Here is a 9,702-nt window from a genome sequence, read left to right as displayed (position 1 = left end):
TGCCAACCTTGGAATTCAAATCTTCATAAATGGGCATGTGAAGTACTTTCATAAGTATATCTTCAACTTGCAATTGGGTAGGAGTGTAGCAGAGTTCTATCATCTCTTCTCAATTTTCTCACTTATGAAATGTCTTCAGCACTGCTACGAGCTACTGCAGGTTGCTTCTTGCTCCGCCATTTCACCAAGTTCCTTAATACAAATGTGCAATATCCTGACGTGGAACGTCTGTCTGTAGGAGATCCAGCCCAACTATAAACTTTGATTTATCGGATAGATAATTTCCTAAAGAATAGTCCTTCGCCAGGGGTCCTTTTTAGATATCTCAACACCCAATATGCAGCACCCAAGTGTTCTTTAGTCGGTGTATTCATGAATTGCCTGATAACATTAACCACAAATACAATATTCGGTCATGTATGTGCTAGGTATATAAATTTGCCTACTAGTCTATGATATCTCCACTTATCAACTGGAGGACTGTCTTTTTTCATACCTATCTTGATGTTTGGATCCATTGGAGTATCTACATGCTTGCACCATAAAATACCAGTTTCTTTTAGCAAGTCAAGAACATATTTCATTGTGAAATTGAGATACTCAGAGATGATCTTGTCACTTTCATTCCCAAAAAAATTTAATCAATGTCTTTCATTTCAAATTCTTTCTAGAGAATGAGTTTCACACGGGCTATTTCGTCTGCATGATTTCATGTAAGTACAATGTCATCCACATACACTATAAGTCTATAATGGTTGCAATCTTACCTTCTTTAGAGTGTTTTACAAATAACGTGTGATCAGATTAACATTGAGTGTAGCAATGTTTCTTCAACATACTGATAAATCGATAGAATCAGGCTCTAGGTGATTGTTTGAGCCCATGGAGTGACTTTCTCAATCTGCACACCTTATTAGTCGTACATGTTGATTTAAAGACAAAAATGTTCATGTACACTTCTTTTTCAAGGTCACCATTGAGAAATGCATTCTTAACATCAATTTGATACAAAGGTCGGTCTAGGGTGGCTCCAATGGACAATAGAACTTGAACAATGTTGAGTCTAACAATAAGAGCAAAAGTTTATTTGTTGTCAATACCCTAAGATTGCATCTTTTAGCCACAAGTCTTGCCTTGAACCGTTCTATACTTCCATCTGACTTATGTCTGATTGTGAAGATCTATTTGCATCCAACAGGTTTCTTTCCAGCGTGGAGATCAGAGACGTGACATGTATTATTCTTCTCTAGTGCTCTGATTTCATCATAAATAGCAGCCTTCCAGTTTGGATGACTGAGAGCCTCATCAATGTCCCTTGGAACCTGAATCTAGTCTATAGTGAAAAGAAAAGCACGATATATAGGAGAAAAGCGTTTAAGTTAGACAAAATACCTATAGATGCATTGTACATGTTCGGGCGTCCTTCCTCACGACAATTGGTCTATCATCAGGTTCAATGTACTCACACAGGGGTATCTGTATCAGACACACCTTGTGGTTTTTTCTAAATTTGTCAGCAGAGAGCAATCATGAAAAAGTTGATTTTGTACAGGCTGTACATTATTTTGATGATGTATCTAAAATAGTTTAAAATACAAATAAAGATAAATTATTTATAATAATCCAATATCTATTACTCAACACATACATCATTTATCATCTCATTTCACGAGCTAAAACATGTCTAATTTTGAAGGCGTGCTAAAATGTTTGTTTCAAGGATGATGAAAAAGATGAATGCAGAAATGTGCAATTTTTTTTTTGTCGGCAATACGTATTTGCTTTCTACGGTCCTGTGTATGCATGTACATAAAGATTCACATTTATTTGTCCATCAATCCTCTAAACTCCCGAAGTATTCAACACGCTGCAAACTCGGTTCATACAAGTTAGCCAGCATTATGCTCTTCAAGACTTTCAAAACTTTCACATGGCAAAGCCAAACTGCTTGATCACTTGTAACCAGATTGAAACCACCATAGCAAAATAATTGCTATCAAGAAATCCACTCAGATATTCATCAATGAAGTAAAACCAACCACAGAATGTAGTCGAGTTCCCGTTGCTGTTTCTGTAGAAACACGGACAATGGTGTCATCCTTTCTGAACACATATATCACCAGAAATAAGCCGCTTGAACATTGCCTCAGCTACACTCTTTTGGACAATACTTTACAGAAATAGTGGCTGATTTCCGAGATTCAAGATTGGTTCATTTTGTTCAAGCTAGCCTATCTACAGTGGAACAAGCTAGGAATACTCTGAAACCTTAATCCCGAGTACTAGCAGATATACACATTGGCTGAAAAGGATGGTTATGGTGTTGTATCACTTTTTTTTTTTTTTTACTTTTCACACTAAAACAATCAAATTAAAGTATATTTAAATTGCAGCTAATAAAGGTTGCTAATATTCAGTATCTTATTTACAACTTACAATTGTCTGCCGTAACACCAAATAAGTAGCTGAGATAAAGAAATGAACAGGGAAAATAAAAACATATAAAAAAAGAAAGAAAAGAAAACTAATGAATATATGGCTTTTGTTTGAAACAATTGTTGTGTGTGTATGTATATTATCAACTTCAAAAAAGAAAAAAATTGAATACTTATAATAATAGAATCGAATGCTGCATAAATATTATATCTATAGGAACCCTGTGAACAACCAAAAACTTGTGTACTTCGAAGTAAGTTATAACTTGGTTGAGTTTCCCAATCCCACGTCGCTTTTAGTGTCTGCTTTTTTACACATGCAGTCTGGCATGGGATGCATGTAGAGGGAGTTACCGAACTTTCTCAGCTCGCTTCCTTTCATGTCACTGTGATGAAGCATGTCCTGCAACTGCCGTCTAAAATCTCGCCATCTGCGTATATATTTATATAAGAAAGCTAGCGATACTCAGTTTGAAACAGACATCTGCGACAAACAATGTGTACATATTACCTGATATTCGGGCTATCAAATAATTGGGCTAGCTTTCTCTTATCAGGTTTTAAGGTTTTGGCGTGTCCTTCGAAAAAATAACGTCTGTGCCCTACCAAGAAATGGGGAAAATTACCACCCTGGGTTGTGACAAAAACTTCACTGTGGAGGCAAACAGTATAATCAAGAGCAGCCAGTCTTGATGAATGACCCTGAATAACAAGACATGTTGATTTTAATGCCTTGAGAACAAGAACAGTAACTTCGGATAGAGCTACAGGTTCCGAACTGTACCATAAATGGACTAAGTTCTTCCGTGGAGGCCAGAGTTTGTTTTGTTTCCAGAAACGGAAACATCTGTTTAAGGGGGCTCATATACTTCTCCACTTTGTAAATTTTGCCCGCGGCAACAAAAAGAGAGGTGTTGTTATCGAATCCCATGCCCCTGAGCATCATTCCGACCTAAAGAATAGAGTAAACCATTGAATTTAAGTAGTAGAAATACACGAATACAACATAACACATTATTACGTATTCGATCATGAAGACATACCGTTCACAACATATGCCTCAATGCTAAAACTATTATTAATCTCTTTTGTTTAGATTACAATCATCATCTCTTTGAGTAGTTAGAAAAAGACTGGGATAAATTTAATAGAAAATCTCTCCTATTACTAAATCACAATTAAATCGTATCAAAGATAAATCATTCATTTTGATTTCTTTATATAATCTTTGATTTCTAACTGAAAAAGGAGAATGCAATGACAAGTTCTAACGTTTCACGGGAATGCTCTTACACCAACACAAGAACTGAGGTAGGAGGAAAAAATAGGCAATTTGGATCATACTTCTAGTGGAGTTAAAGGGCACTTCCCATCTACTCGGTTGGCACCTGGTCTTATCACTCGGCCTCTTCTCCGAAATTTTCCTCTCCAACTTCTTTCCCGAACAATATCCATCTCGTGCTTCTCTTCTTCACCGCCATCATAAATGCAGCATGAAAATGCAACCATGTCCTGAAAGATGAGGCTTTGTAGTTCAAGCAAATTGCAATTCACACCACAAAAGGCCATAATCAATTTCTTACTAAAACCATGGTACCTCTTCGAATCGGAGATGTACTGAAACGTATTTTCCTCCAGTTTTGGAGCTATTTTTAACCATCCGATCAACCATATTTGCAGCTAACATCCGTATGGGTTCTGAAAACCGAAGTGCTTCAAAATTGCACAGGCATCGGACGCTTTGTATTGATGGAGGAACACCATGGGCTAGTCTGTTAGAGAATGGTGCTATTCGGACGGCCCTGCCCCATAACCATTAAAAGAAGCAGGTTATTTTTCCAAGAATGTAGTTTTTTGTGCTTATACATATACTATACCGAATGAGTATCATGTTATTATCTCATATGTTATTTTTGTGTAACTGAAGCATTGTAAAAATGCAAAGATCGTAAGTACTACAACATTTAAAATCACTCAGGAAATGGGCTTTGGACAATTTTGTTTTTATCACACAAGATTTGAGTCACGAATTAGACCAAATCGCTTGTTACTATTTGAAACAAAAACGAAAGATTGATCACAGTACAAAAGGTGAGAGATCAATACTTCAACTCCAGAAGCTTTGGCAGAACCTTCTGAAGATAGTGGGAGGGGCTTGACCACGCTTTAATTCTCAAATTCACTATGTTGCTTATATTATTATTAAATAACTGGAGCACATCTTCCGGTAGCTCTCTAACAACATTAACATGATTTCTGAGAGCATATATGAAGAACTCCTCGTCAAATATTTCTCCAAAATTGCTGCAATATATAAGAGAAAACAAAATATTTTAAAATGCAATCAAATATTGACGGACTGTTTAAGAAAAAAGAGAGGATCCCATTGGCTATAGGATGGATCAGAATGTCATAGGCAGTACAGAAGAATAGGATATTTGTGAGCATCAAAAACAAATGACGAATGTTAAAAGAATCATCTTACATCACCTGGAATCTCGCCAAACACTGTTTAAATGAAATATGGGAATGACAAGAGTGGCATTTAGCAGGCGCGCCACAGCCACCGCATCACATATCTGTATTAAAAAAGAAAATAAATCATTTCACCAACTTTGCACTCACAAATACATCACTCTTTGCAACCAATATGCCTCTTTAGCATGATACCAGGACTCTTCACCTTAGCGGGATATATATTTGATGACATTTTCAAAATCTTTGAAGATGACATACCAAACCCCCACTTGTTTCTGTAATGAATATTTGAATGCTTAAGTGAATCAAATATTATTAATGTTCATATAGGAAAAGAAGTATTAAATCTGATAATCATTAAAAAAAATTAGATTTAGAAATACCATGTTGATTAATACGTTATATTATTTTGTTTGCCTTTTTTCTTGAAAAGGTATGGGTGAGTAATGATTGATACTTGAAATAATCATCATTTTTTTTGTCAATATTTTATCTTCCTTCTATTCTCTCCCCATTCCTAATAACTAATTTTTCTACTTTTATTTTAGAGATTGCTATAAAAAAATTAGATGATATATATCGCATACTCAAAATTAAAATAGTTAATTTAAGGTGAATTTGACAATATAAACCTTTCAATCAAAATAGAAACTTTATTTGCAATTATATTTACATAAATAAAGTCAGATTTTATGTATAAATGTAAAATCTAATTAAATCGTCAAAATAGAAATAGCTATGAGATTAAAAGTGAACAAAATTTCAACATCAGAATATTCATTATTGTAAAAAAATATTTTATTGTTAGTATTTTAAATGTTAATTATGAGAAATTATATTCCATAATAATCATAAGAGATTATACAACTATAAATAAGTAAGCATAACTTTTGATCTTTGTCATATGAAAAATCATCTCTAAAGTAAATAATTTTACTATAACTCCAAATTTTTTGCATGACAATTACTTAACATCAAAATATTTTAATATATATATATGCCTACATCACAAGCCAAACGATACAGGTATATAGAATAGATCTGTTGTTCAATTGTCACACATCAACTTAGAAAATCCATTGCCAAAGTAATTATATGACTGACATTTTCCACATATTGTAACCATAGGATATGATCCTTTAATAAAGTTTTTAAATGCAAGCCAACCAAGTGACTCTGAAAGAAACTTATTTAATATTTTCAAGTTTTGATGCACTTTAGAGTTCAGACATATGTTCATTGAAAAAGACATACCGATAATCTTTGCTGGTTTAACCCGCCATTTGCTTCAATTATCAGGAAACCATTTGACTTCGGCAATTGAGAGAAGTCTAGAAACACAGAAGATATAAGCATGAGTGCATGACATCAGTTGAGTAGGTAAGAAGACAAACTGTCTGTTCTGCAAGTAACTTAAAACTAACACTATTGAATACCTAACCTCAAAGTTTCCAATACACTCCAAATGAAGGAAAAAAGATACTTGTACTTTAGGAAAAGACTAATAGGTAATAATGATACAAAAGAATATACAGGAATTTCAAGCTGTCACATCTTCCATCACTTTGCTTGATTTTACCAGTAAAACACATTAATTTAAGTGAAAATAATACATTTGCACGTTTAGATGTGTCAATTTTCAGGCAAAAATGGAGGTGATTTTCTTGACAATTATATATAAATGATAGCATTGATGTGGGTATAGAATTAATCATATGTGCATATACGGTAGAAAAAGGAAAGGTGTGGGACTGTTGGGGGGCCTGCGGCATTTACTTCAGTCTTCAGAAAGAAACCAAGAAAAAAAGAAGCATAAACACACATATGGATGAACTTGCAGTTTCAAATCCCAAGTTATACCAACAATTGCGAATTTTCAAAAACACTTGGATCCGATAGACGTGTAATGTTTGCTACTGAGAGATCTTCTTATAAAATAAATAAACAAGTAATCCTGTAACAAACCTGACTGAGAAACAGTCTGCCCCAGACAAGGCTTCCACTGACGCAGCTTGGGATTCCATACGTTCATAAACTGAATATTGTTTTCATCCGCGAATATTAGAGTCAGCAAGTTAAATTTATCCAGAGAATATTAGAGTTAGCGCTTTAAATTCATCCAGAGCTGAAACTTCATTATGGATGCATATGACCACAAAATTCTCAAAGAAGACAGGAAGAACTAAACATTTAAAAAAGTTCACCCCTTTTTAAGCTGATGATTAAGTAATCAAAATCGACCATGTGTGTGACTGGTTAACACAACCACAGATGAAAGTGCACGATAATATAGTAATCTGTCACAACACAAATACTTTTTTTCCGACGAAATTGTTATCTGCTAAATTGTGACAGGCACATTCTTTCACACCAGTATCCAAGCCTGAGCAGTATTGATATCCGAGGAGTAACAAGTCTACATCCACTGATTACTGATCAAAACGCTACCATGCCTTCTCTAGGAAACTCTACTTTCACAAAAATTAAAGAAAAAAAAAACTTAAATTTCTCATGCATTTCAATTTCTACCAAAATGAGATACAAAAATCCAATAGATCAAGAGCTGGCGCTAAATTCTTCAAAATTAGGCAACAGATACCAAGGAATCAATATAATATCACAACAAATGGGGAAAGAAACACAATGTAAACAAGCAAATTACCATATTTGAGCTTTTATTGCTCTCAGCCTCCATCAAGGGCCAGAGTTTCTCAAAGACCTCAGGGCTCCTGTAAACAGATCCAGGCCCCACTAGATCACCACTTCCTCTACTGCTACTAGAATTATCATTCACAACATCAAATCCCAAAGTACCCATATACATAAGCATCCCAGATATATAAAACAAAGGAGCAAACAACAGCATGCGTCTCCGCCTGTACATTATTGAAATCAATAAATATCCGAACCTCTCCGCAACACTCTTCAACTCATCCTTTCCACCACCACCACTACCGCCACTGCTACGGAAGCTGCCCCCTCCACCGCCGCAGCTACCGGAATCTGTGGCGGCGGTCTTTCCACGGCTGTGACGGTGGCGGGGAGAAGAAGGCGGGGACAAAGAACTCGTCCCGTTGCTCAGTCTGCTTAACCCATGCATAATTCTCGAGATCCTCTACTTATTTCAGTAAGAAAAAGTGGGTTTCCAGTAAAATTAAGAATGGAGCAGAGCCACCGACTTAAAGCTCGGATATTTGGTGTCAGAGTAGAAAAAGACTCACTTTTTCCAAGTGAAATTGTCAACTTGAAGGTGAATAGTCAGTACCAGAACCTGCCAAAAAACGAGTCTTGCGTTCACTTCCACTTCCACATCCGCAGCGTAGCGTAGTTTCTCCGCCACTCAACTGCAATATGACACGGCAGCGTGGCAGTGGAAGAGGGAAGCGCGTGGTGGCTAGAAACAGGGGACATATGAAGACATTAATGGAGGGCGGGGGGTAGTGGAGAAGTTTAAAGTGGTTGGCTACGCATATGGAAAGATAATATGCTTAACAGTTGAGGAATCAGAATTAATGCTGAAGTTAAGTTTTCTTTGTTATTATATTGATCAAACAAAGTTAAGAAATGTCTTTTTTCTCATAAATTACTACACCCAAAAAATACCGTATACGACTTGAGAAATTCTGCGATCTTTTTTTTCTAGAATAGAATGGAAATGTGTATTATTCTTAGTTAATAAATACAGTCAAAATGATCTTGGATCCATCGTTGTCTCTAATGAAATGAAAACTACCTACCCATTTATTTTTTTAACAAAAGAACTACTGATTTTAAGGACACGCATTGATAAGTGGGGCTTTTTCTCAATTTATTTGTTTATACAATATTTTTTATCATTAATTTGATTTATATTTAAATTAAAATCAACATGTAATTATAAAAAATAACGAGGGACTGTACTATAATTTTAATATATTAATTAAAAAAATAAAAACAAAAATTTGTGTGAAACGGCCTCACGGGAGGATCTCTTATTTGGATCATCCATGAAAAAATATTATTTTTTATGCTAAGAGTATTACTTTTTATTGTGAATATCGGTAGGGTTGACCCGTCTCACAAATAAATATTCGTGAGACCGTCTTACAAGAGACCTACTCAAAAATAAATAAATAAAAAGAAAGTGAAAAAAAAGACTAAAATAAGAATTTAACTTACAACTTGAAGCTTAAAAAAAGAAGACTTTATCCGCTAAGCTACATCAAACTTATATTAAAATTTTAACATTTTATTAATATATATATTTATTAAAACGGACAATTACACTTAAAGTTAGTTACTTTAATATTCTCAAAATTTAATAATATAATAATAATAATAATATAATAGATAGTATAGATTCAACTAATTGAAGTCATGTTTAGGCTTAAATGCCACAAGTCAAATAGGCCGACGTCCCAAATCTAAAATAATAGCTTCTAGTTAATGTACGTTGTCCCAAAAATTCGTATATGATCTTTTCTTCGAGTTTCTGCGGACATGCTTGGGAGATAAACTCCACCAACTGGGCTTCTAAAAAGCTAGAGTAGCAGGCTTGTTAAGTGCATGTATCTGCTTCAATGACCAAGTTTGGTGAATTCCCTCCCCAATGCCACAATACCAACAGCACATTTATTTTTGTCATTCCTGCCAGCAGGAGCATACCAGTGTGGAAAAGCAATATAGTGGCTAGAGTGAGTAGTAAGTTGACGATTGGCGCGCTGTCGTAAATCCAGCCAAATAGCAGAAGAAAACCAAAAGGAGTTTACAACGTGCCACATAATATGATCACTAGTTTGTAGAACATCGC

General features: G+C 35.0%; 1 protein-coding gene across 1 annotated transcript; it reads right to left on the bottom strand.

Annotated features, from left to right (window-relative positions):
- Positions 1-2,693: 2,693 nt before the first annotated feature.
- Positions 2,694-8,414, bottom strand: LOC140975070 (O-fucosyltransferase 9). The gene is made up of 10 exons (XM_073438569.1): positions 7,576-8,414; positions 6,879-6,948; positions 6,168-6,244; positions 4,926-5,014; positions 4,542-4,739; positions 4,033-4,237; positions 3,780-3,947; positions 3,220-3,387; positions 2,947-3,137; positions 2,694-2,866 (listed from the first exon to the last, which is right to left on the bottom strand). The coding sequence occupies exons 1-10, from the start codon at positions 8,011-8,013 to the stop codon at positions 2,695-2,697; spliced, it is 1,776 nt and encodes a 591-aa protein (XP_073294670.1). The 5' UTR covers positions 8,014-8,414; the 3' UTR covers position 2,694.
- Positions 8,415-9,702: the final 1,288 nt, after the last annotated feature.

The sequence above is a fragment of the Primulina huaijiensis genome, chromosome 4 (assembly GCF_012295235.1).
Source record: "Primulina huaijiensis isolate GDHJ02 chromosome 4, ASM1229523v2, whole genome shotgun sequence".
NCBI lineage: Eukaryota > Viridiplantae > Streptophyta > Magnoliopsida > Lamiales > Gesneriaceae > Primulina > Primulina huaijiensis.
This window is presented reverse-complemented; position numbering and strand designations above follow the sequence as displayed.

What these genes read in the sequence shown, in the direction of transcription:
- LOC140975070 (XM_073438569.1), bottom strand. Translation starts at nt 8,013, where the DNA reads ATGCATGGGTTAAGCAGACTGAGCAACGGGACGAGTTCTTTGTCCCCG. An exon ending in TACATCTCCGATTCGAAGAG is followed by an intron (nt 3,948 to 4,032) that starts GTACCATGGTTT and finishes CTCATCTTTCAG; the next exon opens with GACATGGTTGCATTTTCATG. An exon ending in GCCCTTTAACTCCACTAGAA is followed by an intron (nt 3,388 to 3,779) that starts GTATGATCCAAA and finishes TCTATTCTTTAG; the next exon opens with GTCGGAATGATGCTCAGGGG.